This window comes from Diceros bicornis, chromosome 25, assembly GCF_020826845.1.
Source record: "Diceros bicornis minor isolate mBicDic1 chromosome 25, mDicBic1.mat.cur, whole genome shotgun sequence".
Taxonomy (NCBI): domain Eukaryota; kingdom Metazoa; phylum Chordata; class Mammalia; order Perissodactyla; family Rhinocerotidae; genus Diceros; species Diceros bicornis.
The window spans coordinates 21690421-21712825 of NC_080764.1; the positions used below are offsets into that span (position 1 = coordinate 21690421).

At 39.2% G+C, this 22405-nt stretch overlaps 1 protein-coding gene across 7 annotated transcripts in view; it reads right to left on the minus strand.

Moving 5' to 3' along the window:
- The window catches only part of MYBPC1 (myosin binding protein C1), a 91137-nt gene that overhangs the window by 11240 nt on the left and 57492 nt on the right, over positions 1-22405 (minus strand). For all 7 annotated transcript variants that reach the window (XM_058568567.1, XM_058568564.1, XM_058568568.1 and 4 more), the window contains 8 exons: positions 22044-22177; positions 14340-14496; positions 13184-13288; positions 12213-12401; positions 11209-11343; positions 6734-6901; positions 3169-3257; positions 1359-1554 (listed from right to left, as the gene is read on the minus strand). In XM_058568567.1, the coding sequence (XP_058424550.1) occupies positions 1359-1554; positions 3169-3257; positions 6734-6901; positions 11209-11343; positions 12213-12401; positions 13184-13288; positions 14340-14496; positions 22044-22177 (1173 nt within the window). The remainder of the gene's footprint in view (positions 1-1358; positions 1555-3168; positions 3258-6733; positions 6902-11208; positions 11344-12212; positions 12402-13183; positions 13289-14339; positions 14497-22043; positions 22178-22405) is intronic.

The window sequence follows — 22405 nt, forward strand, 5'->3', positions numbered from 1 at the left end:
TCTCTCTTTCAAAGGAGATTTAACCAGCAGTCTTCATGGACTCAGTGGGGGAAACCACTGTGATAATCCTCCCTTTCTTTCCACAATTACCAACAGTGAGTGTCTACAAGCACAGTTTTCTAGCTCCTGTTTTCACCACTGCCTGTCTTTCCTCAGTTCAACTTCCCAGTTGCACCCCAAATCCACTTTGTCTTCAAGTTCATGTTGACTTTTCAAACACTTGCTCCCTAACAGTAAATGGCCTTGCTAGATTTTTACAGTCATGGCAGATACATAAACTTGGGACTAATAAAATAACAAAATAATAATTGTCACTATTTATTGAGCACTCTGGATGTGCAAGTGATGCGCTAGGCACTTATAACTACCTGATAAAGTAATTACATGGCAAAGTAGGAAAAAAAAAATGTCCCTCCCTGTGTTACGGGAGTCAGTGCTTTTCCAGACCTTACCACCGGGGGTTCCATTGAATGGAGCCAGGCCAGATCCAAGCGTACAGAGTGGCCTTGACACTCCCCTCAATTTAACAAAAATCAAGAAGATTTAGCCAATTCGAAAAGAGTGCTTAAAGGACATGAAATTTCACCCAAGTGAAGGCTTGCCACAGGAAGTCGCTCCTTCCGTTAGAGAACCTCTAGTTTTAGCAAATTTGCTGAAATATAGTAATAAAAATGATTGGAGACAAGACTTCTAGCTCTGCTTTTAAATTTATTTCTTGACATTGCAAAAGTTATAGAACAGCTCAAGTGAATGAAGTCCATCTGTAAGAGATCCTCCCTCTATTCCACTAACTCCAGACAGAAGTAAGAACTAACCTATTTGAACAGGCAAGTATCTAACTAGTCCTGCAGGATCAACCAATTCAGTGTTTAATTGTTTAGCTTTGTGTAGGTACATCTTCCTTATATATAATAAAAATTTTTCTTTCTCCACTAAAACTTTATTATTAGAAAATTTTAGGTGTAGTAAGAAATATCTTAAATTATATCGAGACTCTATAATATTTTTTATGCAAGAATTCAATATAGGAATAGTTTTATCATCAAAGAGTTGAGAAACAGAGTAAGAGAGAACTGGATTGTAAAGCAGTACAGATGGTTTTCACTAAAAAGTACACACATTAATTTTTTTTAATATATATGCCCTAAGTCTTCCATGATGACTTCTTTTAGTCAGTGAAAAATTATTTTGAAATGCTAACAAATCTTACTAATTTATCTATTTAAAAAAAAATTCTAAAAAAAAGAATTTTGTGTAGAGCCTGCCTAACAAAAATTCTTACTCTTGCCTTAGTGACAAGGACAATTAGTCCAAATACTGCTTTGCAAGAACATTCTAGTTCCTTCTTCCAAACCTACCAATGATCTGGATATCGATTGATGCGGTTTCCATGAATTTTTCCACTTTGACTTGCAGATCGTATTTTCCAGAGTGGCTTCTCTCCGCTTTTCTGATAAATATGATGGTATCAGTCTCAGAGTTGCGAATGTTTATTTGATTCTTATCAATTTCTGCACCATCCTTCTTCCAAGTTAATTCTGGTTTTGGTTTTCCCTAAAAAAGACAGACAGAAAAAGCAGAGGGGGAGGGAAATCAGATTGTGTGAAGATTTTTTTTCAGCATTACAAAAAATGACAGTGGTTTACCCCATTCTAGGCAAGGCTGGAAACAGTCTGTGGTGGGTGACCACATTTCTCATTTCAAATGAGAGAATGTCTATGAGAACTCTAGAAGTTACACAAATATACCAACACGACACACTAGTCTGATCACCACTTCCTGGCGGCTGAGCAGCCCCTGGGATGCCACACCTATGAGGTCCCTGTTCTCACGCTCTTTCCTCTCCAGACTCAGTGACAGAAGCTGAATACACAGAGCCCCAAGATCGGGCACTGGGACTAGCCCTGGTGGTAGACATGAGGCGGAAACTGCAGGGCTGATTCAGTAGCCCCAGTCCAGGGCTGAGGCTGGGTCCTGAGTGCCTGCCTTGTCCCAACTCCTGGTTTTATTTGAGACTGTGAGAGGAGAGAAGTCGGAGGAACTTTACCAAGCCATTTCCTTCCTCCTCTGCTGTGTTCACATTGGCGTCCTCCTTGGATTTCATTCTGATTTCACACACTGTATATGCAGAAGATAACTGCTTCTTCTAAGGCTTGGGCCCAGAGTGCAATGAGGATGGCCTGAATTGGCTGTCTCTTTAGCTTGGATTTCATGGGACCCTGGGTTTGAATGCACTATATGTGTGTGTGTGTGTGTGTGTGTGTGTGTGTTCAAATGTGTGCAGGGACCTAAATTCTAATTCTAAGGCCATGCTGTATAGTATAACAGCCACAAGCTACATGTGGCTATTTAAACTAAAATTAATTAAAATTAAGGAAAATTAAAATCTCATTTCCCCAGTCACACTAGTTCCTAGTTGCACATTTCAAGTACTCAGTAGCCACAGGTGGCTCATGGCTACCACATTGGACAGCGCATATATAGAACATTTCCATCATTGCAGACAGTTCAATTGAACAGCACTGTCTAGAGGCATAAGAGAAGTCAGATGAGTGAGTGGTGGTGCAGTGTATGTGTGTGTGTGTGTGTGTGTGGGTGTGTATGAGAGCAAAACTAATTAACGTAGGTGAAACCTGGTTAATCTTGGGAATAATACATTTCTTTTGCTAGAGCAATGATTTAACCATGTTCACATATTTCAGTTAGTGGCATCAAGATTACAAATTTCAGCTATCCCTCTTATTGGAATTTAGTTTGGTTTGGGTAATTGTGGGAAGCACATGTTATTTTCCTGAATGTTACACGGAGAACTTCAGTTAAAATGAAGATCAGTTTTACAGATTTATAAGACGAGAAAGAATCTTAAAGCATTTCTTGTTTTGGTATCTCTTCGATGTTTCCTCTCTGCCCCACCATAATCCCTGAGCTTCAAACAAGACTAGATCTCATTTGCTTCATGCAGAAGAAAAATCTGTGACACTTTCATAGATTTCTCTACTTCTATAGCAGCAGATTGTTTAATCAGTCCCCAGATCTATTCCATTATTTACCTATTCTCCCTCGGAGGAAATCCTGAATCATGATGAACTTAAATACTAGCGTACCTCCCTCTACTTCTCAAACACCCCAGTGCCGGAAAGAGAAAATGAGCAACCCCTGAATGATTACCTGGAAAGGTATAACCAGATTGACAGCTTCTCCAACTCTGCGGATATAGGTTTGCTTCAGGTGCCTTGGGATGCGAATCTTTGGAGGCTCTGAGTGAGAGTAGAATAGCATAATTTGCAATCAGTATGGCACACTGGAAACAGCCTTACATAAGCACCTTGGTATGATGCTCAATGGGGTATCCTTGTGCTCATGTCTCTGCAGTAAAATCTTAGATGTGCCTCTAACAGATTATATACAGTAACTTTGGTTCCAAATGTTTTCTTCAAGTAGAGATGTTTTAACGGTCTACCTCAAAATTTATCCTTGATCTTCTTGATTTTCCTGTAACTTCTTATTTTTATTGTCACTATAAACCTAAAGCAACTTTCTAGAAAAACACACCAAATTTTCTCTTAGGACCTAATACATATTTTTCATAGTTTCTAACAGAGAGTATATTCTCCAATGAACATTCCATAAAAGATCTACAGGCATCACATTAGCTGTAGGACTGCTCATTCTTTCTTAAGCAAAAAATTTTGAGCACCTAGCACTTGCTATTTATGTAATTCTGTTGGAATTCGATAGTAACTTTCTCCCTGTGTGGCTATGGTAAAGTACGTAACAGGCAGTTCTAGCCCACTGTATATTAATGATCATTAATCAAACACCACAAAGATACTAGAACGTGTTGCTGCAAACTCATCAGGAACAGAGAGTCAAAGTCTCATGGCTCACAGGGGTGAAGCAGATCTCATCATCTGAGTGTGTAGCATGTGACAGACACTGGGCTAAAATGCTTTTCATGAAGGGATTAATTTAAACCTCACAGCCACCTTGTAGGATAGGTACTCTTTTTATTTTATGATAAAGAAACTGAAGCATAGGAGGTTAAGTAACTTGCCCAAGGTGGCACAACCAGAATTAGAACCTGGAGTCAGCCTCGGTGCCTATGCTCTGCTTAGAAGCATGGACTTCAGAGTCAGAGAGATCTAGGTTTTAGTCCTAGATCAGACAGTTGATCTGGTCTCAGTCTCCTATAAAATCAGGATGATAAGAGCATCTAATTTACAGGATTGTTGTGAAGACTAAATACAGTCATTCATGTAAAGCATTTAGCATAATGGCTGAAAATAGCTAAGTGCTCAAGAAACTTTAGGAGGAGGTGATGATGATGATGATTATGATGACCGAAAGGTGGGGTTGGAAGAGAATTTGGAGATCCTCTAACTCCCTAACTTTACGTATGAGGAAAAGAAGACTTAGCAAGTTTCCAACAAACTAAACCATCATCATAATAAAAGCTAATGTACACTGAGGGTTTATTATGTGGCAAGCACTCTATAAAGCAAGCAACATGGATTAATTTAATCAATTCTCACCGATGTGGTAAGTACTATTATTATCTTGATTTTGCAGATAAAGAGATTAAAGGCTTAGAAAGATCAAGTCTCTTGCCTGAGGCCACATAGCTAATAAATGATGGAAACAGAATTCAACTTACGTAGCCTGTCTTCAGAACCTACTAAGAAAATGTGCATGCTTTGTGCTTTCTTACATCTATCCATCCCCTAACTCACTCCCAAAAGGTTTCAGGCAGCCACACCATGAGTCTGTGGCAGAAAATGGTCCAGAACCCAGATATCCAGGTTCCCAGTCCAATGTTCTTTCCCCCGGAGCAGCGATTATCAAACTTTTTGGTCTCAGTATACCATTACACTCTTACAAATTATCAAAGGCCCCAAAAAGCGTTTGTTTATATGGGCTGTATCTATCAATATTTACCATGTTAGAAATTAAAACTGAGGATTTTTGAAATATTTATTTGCTTATTTATTGGAAAAATAAAAACATAACATATTAGTGAAAACAACCATATTTTACATTAACAAAATATTAGCGATATGAATGGCATTTTATATTTCGGCAAATCCCTTTAATGTCTGACTTCATAGAGGATAGCTGGAATCTCATATTTGTTTCTCCCTTTAATCTGTTGCAATATGTTATATTGGTTGAAGTATGTGAAGAAAATCTGGCTTCACAGAGACAGGAGGAATATTTTAATAAACTTTTCAGACAATTGTGGTTATTCCTCTTTGATTCTACATTGAAACATGATAAGTTGTAGTTTCTGAAAGATTAGCTGCAATGTGGAATCTGAAACCATTTCAATGAACTTTTTAATCTCTGTTCCGTTAATATCCTTTGGTCTATCTTGCATTTTGAATGTACAATTTACCCAGGCATGACTTTTTAACATGCATTGGTCGTTTAGAAAATATTGCTTCACTGAATTATGCAGATCTTCCAAATGTTGACACATTCCATTATCCTATATCAAAAAATTACATTCGTTAAAACACCAACTATTTCATCAGAAAAGTTTCTAAGTGTTGAGAGCTGTCAAGTCCATGGTGGTGGATACAAGTTTTCCAAAATTCTTAATTTTGTTTGAAAGCTCAATTTTTTTCATTGACAAATTGATAACTAATATCGTAAGTTGTTTTCCCTGAAGTGACAGGCTCACTCCATTCATTTCCTAAAAAATATCCGCCAAATATCAAGCCGTTTTTTCAAGTAAAAATGGAACTTCATGAAAAAAAGTCACTAGTTCAGCCTCTGAGTCAGGTGGACAAGTACTATTCCTAGAGACAAGCATTGTACTACAGCCTGCAGCATGAGAGCTTTATACACGCTCTGCATTTCACTGTCACACAGAGTAGAGGAAAAACATCTACTTGGGGACCAAGGTTTAATAAAATTAATAATTGTTATGCTTCATCAAGAACATTCCAAGGCAAAACTGGCCGTGTTTTTTTTTTTTTTTGGTGAGGAAGTTTGGCCCTGAGCTAACATCTGTTGCCAACCCTCCTCTTTTTGCTGAGGAAGATTGGCCCCGGGCTAACATCCACGCCTATCTTCCTCTACTTTCTATGTGGGATGCATAGGCTTAATAAACGGGTGCATGTGTCTGCACCTGGGATCCGAACCTGCAAACCCCGGGCCGTGGAAGTGGAGTGCGCAAACTCAACCACTACACCAGCAGGCCTGCCCCTGGCCCTGTTATTTTAACTTCGAGGGCATGGTGGTGAGGAAGAGAAGAAATAGCATAGTTTGGTGGTACTGACTTGATCTGTGCTAAGGCACCAGCCGTTTTACTCACCATCACTTTTCCATCATCAGTGCAGATGTCAGACGTTGGGAAGGGCAAATAACGTGTTCATCTTGTCATGAAAGACGACAGACCCCTTTGAGCCGGGCTGCTGCTATAGGGATTGTTTGCACTACTGCCTCCACACACCCGCCCTCTCTCCAAAGTGAATAGCAGCCCAGCCAGAGCTGACTCACGGAACCTGGTGAGGTTAATTAACTGGTCCTCATACCAAGCTATAAACCCTGAGCTGACCTCTCACACTGCCCGAAAAGAACTATTTTGTTCACTTCTAACTCCCAAGAGGAATTAATAAAATATCAAAAGAGCGTCAGTGAAATAGGAGGTTTTGAGGGGAAAAAAGGAGTTAAAAAAATAAAAGCAAATAATGTGAAATTGAGACAAAATTTTGGAAGCCTTGCCACCTACCTATGATTTGCTTCACGAGAATGGGCTGAGAATAGTACTTGGGCTCGCTGGCACCGGCTTTGTTCATGGCCTTCACACGCACAAAGATCCTCGCATCTGTCGGCAGATCTGTGATGGTGAACTTGGTCTTGTCGATCAGCTCTTTGTTTGCTTTTATCCAGTTGTCACCTAAAATCCATGAAAGAAAAAAAAAAGGAGGAGGAATGGTGTTTAGTGAAAGAAATCATCCTAACTGGTACAGTCGACCCCAAATTAGTATTTTACTTATAATTAAATTATTTGAGAGAATATGTCTTTGATCTGAATTCAGACTATATGAGTGGGCATTTTTCATATTTAAATGAAAAATGGCCGAGAATGGCTAACGTAAAGAACAGGAAGAAGGATAATCGGATTCTGCTATTTCTAAAAAACCTCAGGATACTGGAGTATCTTGAATAATAATAACTGTCTCCAAAAATTTTGCAACAGTTTTATTCCAATTCAGTTTTATGGATGATGGATGTAATGAAGATATTCAGCCATCTATGTACATTAAAGTTCAAAAAAACGGGAAAATGTTATTCTTATGAATGAGAGATATAATCTCTTTGTTTTATCTTGGCTGGTTTATTATTATGAGACACTAATATGAGCATAGGGAATCTCATCACGCTCTGATTTATGAAGAAAAGAAACTTACATCCGTGGCAAAGAGGAGAGACAGCTCAGGAGCCAAGACCTTGTAAGGAAGTGGCACAATTCTTTCACCTCAATAAAAATTTCTGATTTTTTTAAGGTTTTTTTTTGGCAGCTTTGTCTACAACATCAAGGTAATTTAAACCCAGCATCCAGGGCTTACAAATATTTCAGCTTCTAAAAGTTTGTATGCATTATGCCCATAGGAAAAAAATGAACGCTTGGCTCGCACATTCGTAACTCACGGTCCACCTTCCCTTTCCATCCCAAAGGGCTTTTTTGTGAGTGGGTAGTGGGTGTACTTCATGCTTGGTCATGGAACATCCCCAGAAACTTTATCATAGTGTAAGAAAGTTCGAGATCTTTCATAGAATACTTTACCTGGCAGATCATATGCAGCCTCCCCATTTTCATCAGACTGTTTTGCTGATGTACCTTTGAGAATCCGTCATTAAAATTAATTAAAGACACCCACTTTCACACCAGAAGAATATCATATCAGTAGTCAGCATTCTCTGTTAGTAAAGTATGCAAAGTATGCAAAGATATTTGTCTTCAGAACAGTGACGGAAGAGACGAAACATGTTAGGGGAGTGGGGGAGTGGTTCCTCAGGAGAGGCACAGCCTGCTCTGTTCGGACTGTGGCTTTTGTCCTGAGGCACCTGCCACAGAGAAGAGGAGGAGAAGGGAGGCTGCGGCACCTCCAGCTGTGGGAACAAGAGGTAGAGAAGAACAAAGCAAGACCCCGAAGAGCAATGAGGAGCAGGTCCTGGACTTCACAGGGGAGCAGCACACAGTGGAACAGTCTACCCTTCCTCCTGTGTCTCCCCAGCCTGGGAGGGTCCTCTAGGGTCTAGGGAGCGCAGTGCTCCCACTATGGGGCTCACGAGTCTGAGTCTGGGAGCAAGGGCACTCGTGATAAAGCCAGCCCTGGCTCACCAGGGCTCAAGTTCTCAATGGAAATGGAAACTGATCCAGCACCTCGGGAGGCAGCCCCTGGTTGCCAGGACAATGAGCTCTGGGTCAAGAAAACTAATTGAGCCTGCCTGGGTTCCTGCATTCCACATGGGTGGAGGGAACATGGCTGGCTCACAGGGTGGTCGTGGGCATACCCCACTGGTTTGGGATGATGACTTTCTAGGTATCAGGAGAGGAGCAGGGCAGTGAGGACTGGATTGGCCTCCTCTCGGAAACTTCTCTCATTCCAACCCTTCTAGGAGTATCAGGGAGAAGGAGCAGAATATCCTGATGGCTGGGAGGGCATGTGGATGATAAAAATTACTGAGGACTTTGAAAAAGAGATACATCTTTAAGCCAATGGTTGGTTTGGGAGCTACTGAGTCGGTATTTTCATAGTCAAGAGACAACTGATGAGAAAGTGAAAATAGGAGACTGGGAAATTTGCATGAAACAGTGAAGAACTAGTAAAGGAGAAAATTTCAAGAGAAAACAGGACGAAACAAGATGAGAGGGGAACAAAAATCATCCCTTCACATTTGAACCACTTTGAGGGAAACAGAAAGAAAGAGAACAGTGACTGGGGGATGGGGAAGGAATATGAAAGTTATTTAATACATGAGGAGAATGTTTAAGAAAGAAAAGAAGGAACTAGAGTGAAGAAAGAAAACAAAGAGTAAAATGCTGCAGGCAATAAAAAAAAAAACCCAAAACAAGAGAAAGGCAAAGTCAAAACCAACACACGATCTTATAAAAGAAAGAATTCTCTTACAGAATAAAACCTGACATATCTAAAAGCATTAACACTACAGAAAATTAGTCTGAAGGACAACAGCCATTAAAAGAGAATGAAGACTAGGGCAGACACATAAAGAATGGAAGAAAAGACTGCAAGAAGAAAGATATACACGTTATGAAAGAACTTCCATAGAAAGCTATTTCCAAAACGTTATGTGGCAAAATAATATACATAATAATGACTGTGTACATATACATATGTATATATAGATATACATATGTATCTACACAGACCACACACAAAATCATGTAAAATACACTTCGTTGTATTTTATCTAAGGTTGGTAACATCAAAATGACAGCCATCTATCATTTTGCTGTATCTTCTTACTTTTTAAACCTATCAGAAAGAAAAAGAGTAAAGAATTTGCTCCGTTTCATACACACACAAAAGGTTTGTGGTCAGAGCCACATCACATCTAAGATTGGGAAAATCTGGGCAATATGAAAAACAAAGCAGAGTGCTCATAATTTTTTGAAATGGGAGGGAGGGGAAAGGAATGGGAATAAACCATATTTTGAAGCACTCAAGAATTTACCTGTTGCATTAGTAGCACTGTCCCCCTCCCATGCTGGGATAACTCTGGGAACTTTCTTATATTGTTCCCATTGGTTTGGTTAGTGGCTTACTAAGCCCTGGAAAAATTAAGCATAGTGCTCTGCGAGTGGAGTGCATGTAAATGGAACTGAGTGTTACCAGGATGCTTCACTCCCCCCTCCTCTTCTTCCCTCCCAACCAAAGATGGTCATTTCCAGGGGTGCCCCAATCCAGGGGCCTGGGATTTCTTTTTCATCAGTTTTCTCTTCATAAGAAGTTTCTTCTCCATCGAGGTTTTCCTCCTGGAAAGGTGCATTTGTGTTCACATTCTCGATTTTCCAAATGTGCTCTGCAGTCTCTCTTTCCTTCATGTAAGATCCATGTCAAAGTTTGGGGTCCAAAGAGTTTCCTTGGAAGCGAAGTCTTGCCCTATTATGTGTGGACGAACAAGCTTTCCTGGTGGATTGTTTACCACCATTATCTAGAATGGAGTCTGAGTCCAGAGCTGGGGCGGTTTTATTCACGCATTTTCAAATCACAACCAGTAGGAAATCAAAAACACAAGAGGCTCTCAGTGTATTTCACATCTTTTTTGTTTTTACGTACACTCTAGCCCATACTTTCTTGTGTCATTTTCTCTTTTTCTATTATTTCTATCGGTGATTTTTTTCCCCTGTATCTCTTTCCCTCCTAAATTTAAGCGATTAAATTTTGATATACCCGAGCCCTGAGACAAGTTACTGCCACTCGTTGAACCTATTTATTATACCACATGGGTGTTAATGCTGCTTCCTTTAAACACTGAAAGTTATCCTTAATTCTTCTTTTTTTCACTTTAAGAAGGCAGGAGATGATCACCGGATAACCAAATACAGGTCATGTATCGCTTAATGAAAGAGATACGTTCTGAGAATGCATCGTTAGGCGATTCATCGTTGTGCAAACATCATAGTGTGTACTTACACAAAGCTAGATGGTATAGCCTACTACACTCCCAGGCTGTATGGCACTCATCTTACGGAACCACCGTCATATATGCAGTCTGTCATTGACTGAAATGTCATTATGTGGCGCATGACTGTAAGCAGTCTCTCATTATTACCCAGAAACAGGCAGCTCTTTTGATAGCTGACCTCTGCTCAGTATAGAGTATAGAATTTCCAACTCGCTTCATCCTAACTAGACTTTTATTTTGCCTTGGTACAATTTAATTCCACCAATTCGAGAACTGCAAGTCCCTGAAGGCACAGCCCCTTCCTCCTATGTCTTAAATCAATCATGTTGCCCGATCTGGCAGCCTAGCCAGGATATTTTTGAGATCTCAATTTATAGCATCAAGTACCAAAGAAGGGCTAAATTTTTATACATTTTAGAAGGATGACCTTTGGCTTGTTGTGATTTTCAGTAGGATGGAGATGGGTACCCAAGAAAGAGAAACAAAAGAAAGGGGAGCATGTCTCACCTATTGATGATGGTATTCATTTTAACTATGAGTTGTACTTACTTCCTTCATAGCAATACTCTAGCACATAGCCATCTAAACCTGCAGCACCAATCTGGTCAGGGGGCCGCCACTTCATTGTGACAGTGGTGTCAGTTACGGAGTCAACAGCCAGGAGAGTTGGAGGGCTGGTTACAGCTTCAAAGATAAAAGAGACAGAAAAAGAAGAAATTATTAACTACAGAGTTATGGCACAGGAGCTGTGATAAAAGGAACCGTGATACAAATAAAAACATACACAAAAGCTCCATGTCTTAATAAAATTCAGTGAAGACTCCTTGAGCCTATGCTGTGTGTAAGGCAAAGATCTGCTAGACATAGAAAATTTTAGAAATGCTGCCACCCTTTCTCTCCAATTTGGAAGATTGGTGTGGGAGGCTGGCAGGCCCAAAGCAGTTGAAAAAAGTCAAAATTTGGGATTTAGTGATCAAAGTAAATTTCTCATAACTCTAATTTTAAAGTACAAACTCTTGTACTAAATCTTCTTTTTACTGAAAAAAATACTTCACTGCTATAAAATAGTGGAGATATCTTATCTTCTGCTTCTTTGCCTTTATTGAAATGGCTTTTTGGTTCAGGAGATAACATTTAAGGCGTGATTGTAAAGCAAAGAGACTAGTTTTCAACTGTGCTTTGTTGAAGGATCTCAACTTGTTTTAGTTACAGTGTTGATACCAAGGTCCTGAGTGATACCTTCTGGACAAATGGAAAGTGGTCATTTGTCAATGGGCTCAGCTACATGTTTTCAGGGGGAGCAGCACCCAGAGCCACCCACAGCTGTCACTGGAATTCTGGTAATGAATTCCGGGGCCTACATTATGAAGACATTCAACTCTACCAAAGTTGTTTTTTAATTTCTTAGACAGAAAATTGCCCCTAACCAACTCCAACCTCTTGTTCACCCACCACTCTAAGCCTCCAGGTCTGCTCCAGTTAGAAGTCAGAAGGAAGCAGTCACAGCCTGGGGCAATGATTCCCATGACAAAGACATAGCTCTCTTGACTCACCCAAAGGAACAAAAGGCCTGGAGGGCATACTGGGCTTGGAGATGCCAATGGCATTGACCGCAAAGATGCGGACCTCATAGGCCACGCCTTCAATCATCTTTTTGGGCTCGAACGTCGTTTCTTTGCAGAGATCAAAATTCAGCCTCATCCACCTGGAGCTTTGTTTCTTTTTCCTTTCAATAAAGTATCCTGCAGGTGACACAAAATGGAAACTGAGGTTTTTCCTTGGTCTCCAAAATTAAACTTTGTCAGATATTAGAAGATCTTAAAATTTCCCGTATTCTCAGGCCTCTAAGCGAACAAGTCATGTATGTATGTATTTTTAACCCACCTTATTCCATCAGTTGTTTGAGAGACATTATAGAGAATACAAATATTAACATCATAGTATATAGATAAAAATAACAGGACTAGAAAAAATTAAAATTGTACTAGGAAGAAAAGAGAGAAAAACAGATGACAGATATGTAGGCCATAGCAACACAGTTGCTATAGTTGAGCAACAGATTTGGCTCTGAGTCCCAGCAGTGTAGGTAAGAAGGGGGAGATGACGGGTTTTGTGAGTTTCATTATTAGTCAGTAGAAAAAATTCTTGTTCCATAGGGGAAGCAAATTCTTCTAAGTATTTAACTCTAAAAGAAATTTCTTCATAGACATAATTCTATGGAACTAGACATTTACTGACTAGAACAGTTTGAAGTTAGACTTACAGTTGTTCCAAAATTAGATATTAAATATAAATATCAAACAAAAAAGAGAACAGGCAGTCAGATGAGATTCATCAGAGCTATTTAAATCTCAAGTACTTACAGAGCATCCCCAAATATATTTCAATTTGAATGGATATTTAAAGTCACGTATAAAAGGTTTTCTTTTAAATGCAATATTTTTAAAATGTACTGTGTACTAATGTGCATAAAGAGGACACCAATTCCACTGGCAGTTCCACAGACTGACCAACATGCAGTTACCTAAAATTGGGGACCCTCCATCGTAGGCAGGAGGGTCCCAGTTCATGATGCACCAATCATCTCCCACATCTGTCACAGATGGTGCCACTGGAGGATCAGGGATGTCTGTAGCAAACAGAAAATAGAATGAAGTAAAATAAAATAAGACAGAGAGAGAATGCAAAGAAAAATGTTAATTGGAACATATATTTTTTGGTGATAATCACAGAAATGGTCTTGTTTCTGAGTACTTTTGCATGTTTACTGAAATGCACTTAGTAACTAATTTGAGCAAAAAGTTATGCTCCATATGAGATAAGGGAAGGTGAGCCTAATAAAAATAAAAATCAAATTCCTTTAAACTAGTGTCATAACATTAGAGAACAAGCCCCACATAGAACCTAAGACTCTTGTTCTTTAGCTTGAAAATGGTAACTGAGAAATTATTGCCTGAATGTCGGATATGATTTTTTTTTTAACTACAAAGTGAACTTTCAGCGGAACTGAATCAAGGACTGATTATTGTAAATTTTGCATCAGTTGGGAGATTCAAGATGTTGACTGGTAGAAATCCAAGTCAAAAATGGCAAGTTACCACGTCTTGTAAATACAGTTCAGTGCCTGATAAAGTGACCTTAGTTTTTGGTCAATTTGAAATATGATTCTTAAGGGAAAACTAAAGTGAGATGAAGAGACCGTGAGACCTTGGACCACCAATAATCTGCTAGATTCATTTCCCTTAGTTTCAGGCTTAGGCAAAATGCACTTGGATGGTCATCTACGGACCAAAGTGGATCTTACTTCTCTACAATGATTACGATGTGGGAAATTATTTAGCAATTGCGTGTCAGTGACTTTAGAGGGCACCGAAAGGGCGTATGAATGTGAAGAGCTAATGACCAGAAACCCAAAATGGCTCACCTTTGCCACTCATTCTTGAAATAAGTCCTCTAGGCAAGAAAAAAGAAGAGAAAGAAAACGGAAGGGAAGAAACGAGAAGGAAAGGAAAGAAAAGAAGTGGCAAAGGTAGAAAAGGAGAGACGTGATTCATAAAATCCAGCTACGCTGTGTTTCTCTTTGCTACTACCCAGAATAGCTGAGAGAACCAAGAGCTGGCAAAGTCTGGATCTAGACATGTTAACTTGATTCTAGAAGTTTGTTGACCCAGGAGACTTACCCACAACTTTAATCTTGATGGCTGCGTGTGCTTCTCCAGCCTCATTCTTCAGATTTATGTGGTAAACACCAGAGTCGTCTTTTTCTGCTACGTCAATAACCAGAGTGCTGCTGTCAGGATAAGATTCTGCCCTTATCCGGCCACCCTCCATAATAGCCTAAGGAGGAAAGAAACAAAACGTGGCATGACCTATACAGCAACAAGGACGATTCCAAACTGCCTTATAATTTAAGCTGGACATGGTGCTAACGCCTAAAATAAATGTTCTTAGTTTAATCCTCCATCAACTCTAAAGACAAAGGTAGCGTAGTCTCCCCTTATCTGCGGGGGTTATGTTCCAAGACCCGCAGTGATGCCTGAAACCGCAGATAGTACCAAGCCCTGTGTATACTATGTTTTTTCCTATACATACATATTTGAGGTGTGACAGCAAAATCAGCATGAATTTCTTTTTCCTTCTTCACAATTTCATGGATAGAAGATCTGTTCTTACCAAGGATCTGAGCAACCTCTGAATACAATTGCTTTTCTTTTTCTTATTAAGTCAAGACTTTCACCTTTCACTTAAAGGAAGCACTTTATGTCTTCTCTTTGGCGTATCCGAATTGCCGGCATCACTACCCTTGCACCTTGGGGCCAATATTAAGTAACATAAGGGTTACTTGAACACCAGCACTGCGATACTGCAATGGTGGATCTGATAACCAAGGCAGCTAAGGGACCACCTGGCAGGTAGCATATACAGCATGGATCCGCTGGACAAAGGGATGATTCACATCCCAGGCAGGACAGAGTAGGACAGTGCGAGATTTCATCACGCTACTCAGAATGGCACACAATTTAAAATTTGTGAATTGTTTATTTCTGGAATTTTCCATTTAATATTTTCAGACCACAGTTGACCACGGCTAACTGAAACCATGGAAAGTGAAGCCGTGGATAAGGGGGGACTACTATATCATCACGCCTCTTACATATGAGAAGACTGTGGCCCAAGGCCACATGGCTAAGAAGTGGTAGAATTGGGATTTGACTCCAAAGCCCGCTAACCATTAATTCACCAAAGAAAAAGTTGGAGGACTAAACACATGAGTGCAGACACATCATTCTAGGAGAGGAGTCTCTTTGTATATGAAATCAGAAATACTTAAACTCATATCAGAAACTAAATCATGAATTGTTCATTTCTTTAGAAGTCTTGAAAATTTAAAAATATTGAAAAGGTTTGAGGAAGGCTGTGATGCCAATTTTCCATACAGGTTGTTGAGTATTGATTTTTCCCTTCCAGTAGGACGTGGAAGAATGAACATCTAATTCCCAAAGCAAAGACAGAATGAGGTAATGAGGTTGAGCCTTCTATTATATTTTCCTTCTTTTATTTTCTCAGCCTCCTCCTTCCCCTTTCCTCTTCCTCCTTTTCCATCTCATCTTCTTTTCCTTTACTTCTTTCTTAAACCAGAAATTTCAAGCAGCATTACATTTTTCTGATTCCCAAGTCATATCTTCTATAGGATTATGACACATATGTCTTCAATAACATAAGATTGTGACAATGGTAATAATATCTGAAATAGTTTTCATAATTCCTCTATTTTATAATAGAATAAAATTTCCTCATATTTGCCAACTTTTAGTCTTAAGATTATAAAAGATGTTCTGCTTTTTTTTTCACTGTGAAAAGAAAAATATTTACTTAGGGTGGTGCTACACTATCCTCTTTAGTTTCCTATATTTTATTTTGTTTGTTGTGCTATAATTTACACAGAGTAAAATTCACACTTTTTAGATATACAGTTCTGTGAATTTTGACAAATTTATATGATTCTGTACCCCTCACCACAATTAAGATACAGACCATTTCCATTACCTCCAATGGTGTCCAGATGTTCCTTGACAGTAAACTCACTCACCCCACACCCTGATCCCTGGCAACCACTGGTCTCTTATCTGTTCCTATAGTTTTCTCTTTTACAGAATGTCATATAAATGGAATCTAACAGTACGTAACCTTTTGAATTTTTCTTTTACTTAACATGATGCTTTTTGGATTCATCCATGTTGTTATGTGTATTACTAGTACATTCCTTTTTATTGCTGAGTAGTATTCCATTGTGTGAATATCCTACAATCTATTTATCCATTCACCTCTTGGTGGGCCTTTGTGTTGTTTTCAGCTTTTGGTTATTACAAATAATGCTACCGTGACCATTTGTTCTAGTAGATTTTTTTGTAGATTACAGTGGATTTTCTACATCGATGATTATGTCATCTGCAAATAAAGACAATTCTACTTCTTCCTTTCCAATATGGATGTCTTTAATTTCTTTTTCTTGTCTGATTGTCTGGGCTAGAACCTTCAGTATAATGTTGAATAAAAACGGTGAGAGTGGACATTTTCTCTCTTTTGTTCCCGATCTTAGGGGGAAAACATTTAGTCTTTCACTTCCTAGTTTGCCGAGAGATTTTTTATTAGCAATGGATGTTGAATTTCGTCAAACATTTTTCTGTGTCTATTGAGATGATGGTATTTTTTCCCCTAGTTTTTTAATATGGTGAATTATATTAATTGATTTTCAAATGTTAACCAGGCTTTGCATTCCTGGGATAAAACCCATTTGCTCATAATGTATTATTTCCTTTATAAATTGTTGGATTTGATTTGCTAAATTTTGTTTACAACTTTTTCATCTATGTTCATGAGTAACATTGGTTTGTAGTTTTCTCTTCTTGTAATGTCTTTTTATAGTTTTGAATACTGGCCTTCAAAAATGAGTTGGAAAATACACCTATTCTCTTTTCTTTGATTTTATGGATGAGTTTGTATAGGATTGGCATTATTTTTTTCTTAAATGTTTTGTAGAACTCTCCAATAAAGCCATCTAGACCTGGAATTTTCTTTAGGAAAGGTTTCTTTTTTTTGTGAGGAAGATCAGCCCTGAGCTAACATCCATGCCAATCCTCCTCTTTTTGCTGAGGAAGACTGGCCCTGGGCTAACATCTGTGCCCATCTTCCTCCACTTTATATGGGACGCTGCCACAGCATGACCTGACAAGTGGTGCCTCAGTGCGTGCCCGGGATCTGAACCTGGGCCACCAGCAGCTGAGCGCGCACACTTAACCGCTATGCCATGGGGCCAGCCCCCTGTGAAAGGTTTTTAACTACAAATTCCATTTCTTTAATAGATATTACTGATATTAATAGATAGTACTGATTTAGTGGCATTTTGCAAATTCTGCTATGTGGTGTGTTCATAAATATTTCCTAATTTCTCTGTGATTACTTCTTTGATCCATGAGTTATTTAGAAAAATGTTACTTGGAAATTTTCCAGATATCGTTCTGTTACTGATTTCTAATTAATTCCCTTGTGATCAGAGAACATACTTTGCATGATTTGAATCTTTTTACATTTATTGAGACTTATTAATGGTCTAGCTTGGTAAGTTTCCCATGGGCATTTTAAAATAATGCCCATTCTGCTTTATTCAAAGGAATGTTCTACAAATGTCAACTAGATCAAGATGGTTGACAGTATTGTTCAAATCTTCTATATCCTTACTGCTTGTCTGTCTTCTTGTTCTATAAACTATTGAGAGAAGAGCACTGAAATCTCTAATTTATCTATTTCTCTTTGCAATTCTATCATCTTGCTATTTATTTTCTACTTGTCCCATCTTTTCTTTGTGCCTCTTTTTCTGCCTTCTTTTGGATAAATTAAATATCTTTTGTGATTCCATTTTATGTCCTTTGTTGGCTTATTAGCTACAACTCTGTTTTATTATTTTAATAGTTCCTTTGGAGTATAGTATACATCCTTAACTTTTTACAGTCTGTCTTCATGTGATCTTATAATAATTCATGTATAGCAAAAGAAACTTACAATAGCATACTTTCATTTCACCCCTCCCAGTCCTTACTTCCACTTCTTTCCTCTTGACCTTATGTTTTTATTGTCAAAAATTTTACTTACATTTATGTTATAAACCCCACAGTGCATTGTTATTCTTTTTGTTTAAACAATTATCTTTTTAAGAGATTTAAATAATAAGAAAAAACTCTTATATATTTATCCATGTAGTTACCATTTCTGATGCTCTTTCTTCTTTTGTGAAAATGTTTCCATCTGGCATCATTTTTCTTCTAACTGAAGGACTTCTCTTAGCATTTCTTTCTTTCTTTTTTTTTTTTGTGAAAGATTGGCCCTAAGCTAACATCTATTGCCCATCTTGCTCCTTTTTTCCTTTTTTCTCCCCAAAGCCCCAGTAGATAGTTGTATGTCATAGTTGTACATCCTTTTACTTGCTCTATGTGGGACGCTGCCTCAACATGGCTTGATGAGAGGTGAGAAGGTCTGCACCCAGGATCCAAACCGGCGAACCCCGGGCCGCCAAAGCGGAGCGCACAAACTTAACTGCTATGCCACAGGGCTGGCCCCTCTCTTAGCATTTCTTATAACGCAGGTCTGCTGGTGATGATTTCTTTCAGCTTTTGTATATTTGAAAATAATTTTATTTTGCCTTCATTTCTGAAAATTATTTCTACTGAATATAGAATTCTAGGTTGACAGGTTTTTTCTTTTTCTTTTTTTTTTTCTTTCTTTTTATTATTGCGGTAAAATTCATGTAACAAAATTTACCATCTTCACCATTTTTAAGTGTGCAGGTCTGTGGTATTAAATACATTCACATTGTTCTTCAGTCATCACCACTATCTATCTCCATAACTCATATTACCTTGTAAAACTTAAATAAAACTATTAAACCCTAACTCTCCATCCTCCCCTCCCCCAGCCCCTGGCAACCACCATTACACTTTCTGTCTCTGTGATTTTGACTAAGTACCTCATACAAGTGGAATCATACAGTATTTGTCTTTTTGTGATTGGATTATTTCACTTAGCCTCATGTCCTCAAGGTTAATCCACATTGTAGCAGAATTTCTTTCCTTTTTAAGGCTGAATAATATTCCATTGTTTGGATTTACCACCTTTCGCTTAACTGTTCATCCACCAATGGACACTTGGGTTGCTTTTACGTTTTAGCTGTTGTGAGTAATGCTGCTATGAACATGGGTTTACAAACATCTCTTTGGGTTTCTGCTTTCAAATCTTTTTGGTATATATACCCAGAAGTGGAATTACTGGATCATATTGTATTTCTATGTTTAATTTTTTGAGGAATCATTATACGGTTTTCCAAAGGAGCTGTACCATTTTACATTCCCACCAACAGGACATAAGTGTTCCAATTTCTCCACATTCCTGCCAACACTTCTTATTTTCTGTTTTGTTGAAAGTAGCCATCCTATTGGGTGTGAGGTGGCATCTCACTGTAGTTTTTTTTTTTATAATTTTATTTATTTATTATTTTTTCCCCCAAAGCCCCAGTAGATAGTTGTCTGTCAAAGCTGCACATCCTTCTAGTTGCTGCATGTGGGACGCGGCCTCAGCATGGCCAGAGAAATGGTGTGTTGGTGCGCACCCGGGATCTGAACCCGGGCCGCCAGCAGCGGAGCGCGAGCACTTAACCGCTAAGCCATGGGGCCGGCCCTCACTGTAGTTTTGACTTGCATTTCCCTAAGAGACATGATTTCTCACCACAGTTTCTGAACTTCACACACAGCCCTGTGCCGTGTCCCCATCTGGACACACCTGCCCTGGGCGTGTTGAACTGACCTTCCCTCTCCCTGGGAGTCTTTGCAGTTTGTGTCTTGCTAACGCCCAGCATCACCATCTGTCAGTGGTCTGAGTGACCAGCCTTGCAGGGGTGCCCTTGCAGATACACATGGGTGGGGGTGCAGGGTGGTGATGGATCTGAAGTCACAGAGGAAGGAGCCCCTGCAGGGGTGAAGAGGAATGTGAGGGGCAAAGAGTGTGAGAAGAGCCACCGCCCAGTGGGGTCACCTCTCCTGAGCTGACCTGGAAATGTGCGGCCTGCACTGCTCTGGCTCTGTAGCCTCCTCATTCAAAACAAAGCATGTAAACACCAACTTCTATAGCAACAATAAGAAGCCCTGTCACTGCAGACAAAAACAGAGGGAACCGGTCCTGAAGGTCCTTTTGCTTTCTTGGAGCCACTGTCAGATAGTCCTTGACAGGTTTTTTCTTTAAAGATGTTGCTCCACTGTCTTCTCATTTGCCTTGCTTCCAGAGAAATCTGCTGTCATCCTTTCCTTTGTTCTCGTCTATTTAATGTGATCTTTTCCTCTGTCTACTTTTAAGATTTTTTTTAATCACTGGTTTTGAGCAATTTGATTATGATGGGTCTTGGTGTAGTTTTCTTAATGCTCCTTGTGCTTGGGTTTTATCGAGCTTCTTGCGTCTGCAATTTGATAGTTTTTATCAAATTTGAAAGATTTTTGGCCATTCTTTCTTTTTTTTTTTTTAATTTTTATTTATTTATTTTTTTCCCCCAAAGCCCCCGTAGATAGTTGTTATGTCATAGCTGCACAGCCTTCTAGTTGCTGTATGTGGGACGTGGCCTCAGCATGGTCAGAGAAGTGGTGCGTCGGTGCGCGCCCGGGACCCGAACCCGGGCCGCCAGCAGCGGGGTGCGCGCACTTAACCAATAAGCCATGGGGCCGGCCCTGGCCATTATTTCTTTAAATATTTTTCTATCCCCCTCTTTGGAGACTCCAATTACACATATATTTGACCGCTTAAAGTCTTCCCGTAGCTCAATGATGCTCTTTTTTTTTTTCACTCCAGAAAATAGAAAAGGAGGAAACACTCTCCAATTATTTTTTTATTAATAAATTATTTTTTAGAGCAGACCTAGGTTCACTGCAGAATTTAATTGAAAGTACAGAGAGTTCTCCTATAATCTCTATCCCCACACATGCACAACCTTCCCCACTACTGACATCCTCATCAGAGCAGTACTTTTGTTACAATTGAGGAACCTACATTGACACATCATTATCACACAAAGTCCATAGCTTGTGTTCGAGTTCCCTCTTGGTGTTGTACATTCTATGAGTTTTGACAAATCTATAATGACGTGTATCTATAATTATAACATGGAATAGTTTTACTGCCCATTAAATAGTTTATATAGGAAGCCACAGAGTCACACTTGAGCTGGCACTACTCTACCACTCCAACCTTATTTATTATTCTCCTCCTCACTCACTCTGCGCCAGCCACACTGGCTTTGTTTCTATTCCTCCAACACATCAAGCTCATTCTCTCCCCCTTGTCCTTTGCACTTGCATTGCCTTTACCCGGAAATCTCTTTCCTTTGGTCTTAACATGATGAGTTCCTTGTTGTCATTTATAGAGGCTGTTTTCATTCACCACACTGTCACTTGCTAATCATATTACCCTGGTTTGTTTTTTTTAATCTTCATAGCACTTATTACTATCCACAGTGATTTTGTTTATTTACTTATTTAATAATTCATTGTCTGTTCCTCTCTTACCCCATTCTCTGACACCCATTAGAATGAAAGATGAGATCTTGTTCACTGCACATAAAAACATGCCTGCTCACATAGTAGTCAGAAATATGGAAAGTTAATGAATGATTATTAGATTTGCCTGAAAATCAGTTATCTTTCTTTCTCAAAGGAATTATATCTGTACGTCCCCCGTAAACTTATTTGCCTTCTTCTTTCATCTGACTAGTGGAGGGCAGGGAACGGGGTGAGCAGTGTGTGCATGTGTGTGTGTGTGTGTGTGTGTGTGTGTGTGTGTGTAGAACAAACCTTATCTGCTCGGCTCCAAAGGGCTTTAGGAGGTGGTTCTCCAGAGATAGGAATCTCAAGACGAAGCTTGTTTCCTGCTATTACTGTCACTGTATTGTCAGCATCAAGACCATCCAGGTTGATCTTAGGAGGATCTGGAATATTAAACATGGCCTTTGTTATCAGACAGTCATTTCTGTGTCAATATCTGGGCTAATACTTGGCTAGTGCTAAACACTGGTGGTAACCAATATGTTATCTGGCCAAAAAGAAAATAAGAGGGGTCAAAGTAATCAGTGCCTGGCACCTTGCAAAACTACTTCATTTTAAGACTTCTTAAGGATCAACTATTATGATTAGTGGTTAGTACCAATTCATGTATT